Source organism: Ailuropoda melanoleuca, unplaced genomic scaffold (assembly GCF_002007445.2).
Source record: "Ailuropoda melanoleuca isolate Jingjing unplaced genomic scaffold, ASM200744v2 unplaced-scaffold46437, whole genome shotgun sequence".
Classification (NCBI taxonomy): Eukaryota; Metazoa; Chordata; class Mammalia; order Carnivora; family Ursidae; genus Ailuropoda; species Ailuropoda melanoleuca.
In genome coordinates, this window is record NW_023218767.1 from 1 (window position 1) to 651 (window position 651).

A 651-nucleotide genomic window follows, 5' to 3' on the forward strand; every position below is an offset into this window, starting at 1 on the left:
CTCGCGCGCGTGCCTGGAAGCGTCCACTCACTGCTGAAGAAGCACCAGTAGCAGCCGGCCACCGTCAGAGAGCTTCCATTGCCAAACTAGCAGCGCTGACTGTCAGTGCGAGGACACCACAGCCGCCATGCCCAAGAATAAAGGTAAGGGAGGTAAGAACAGGCGACGTGGTAAGAACGAAAACGAATCTGAGAAAAGAGAACTGGTGTTTAAGGAAGACGGACAAGAGTATGCCCAGGTGATCAAGATGTTGGGAAATGGGCGTTTGGAGGCGATGTGTTTTGATGGTGTGAAGAGGTTATGTCACATTAGAGGGAAATTAAGAAAAAAGGTTTGGATAAACACCTCGGACATCATTTTGGTTGGTTTGAGGGATTACCAGGATAACAAGGCTGATGTCATCCTCAAATACAATGCAGACGAAGCCAGAAGCTTAAAAGCGTATGGGGAGCTTCCAGAGCATGCTAAAATTAATGAGACTGACACATTTGGACCTGGTGATGATGATGAAATCCAGTTTGACGATATTGGCGACGATGATGAAGACATTGATGACATCTAAAATGAGGACTCCATTCCACCGTTCCAGTGATTCTACAGTGTTGATTTTTTTTTTCTCGTGAAGACCTCCCATTAAGAAGACAGCTTGCC

General features: G+C 46.5%; 1 protein-coding gene across 1 annotated transcript; it reads left to right on the plus strand.

The window, feature by feature from the left end:
- Window positions 1-127: 127 nt before the first annotated feature.
- LOC117799272 (eukaryotic translation initiation factor 1A, X-chromosomal-like) lies at window positions 128-562 on the plus strand. The gene is made up of 2 exons (XM_034651743.1): window positions 128-331; window positions 383-562. The coding sequence occupies exons 1-2, from the start codon at window positions 128-130 to the stop codon at window positions 560-562; spliced, it is 384 nt and encodes a 127-aa protein (XP_034507634.1).
- Window positions 563-651: the final 89 nt, after the last annotated feature.

What these genes read in the sequence shown, in the direction of transcription:
- LOC117799272 (XM_034651743.1), top strand. Translation starts at nt 128, where the DNA reads ATGCCCAAGAATAAAGGTAAGGGAGGTAAGAACAGGCGACGTGGTAAG. An exon ending in GAGGGAAATTAAGAAAAAAG is followed by an intron (nt 332 to 382) that starts GTTTGGATAAAC and finishes AGGGATTACCAG; the next exon opens with GATAACAAGGCTGATGTCAT.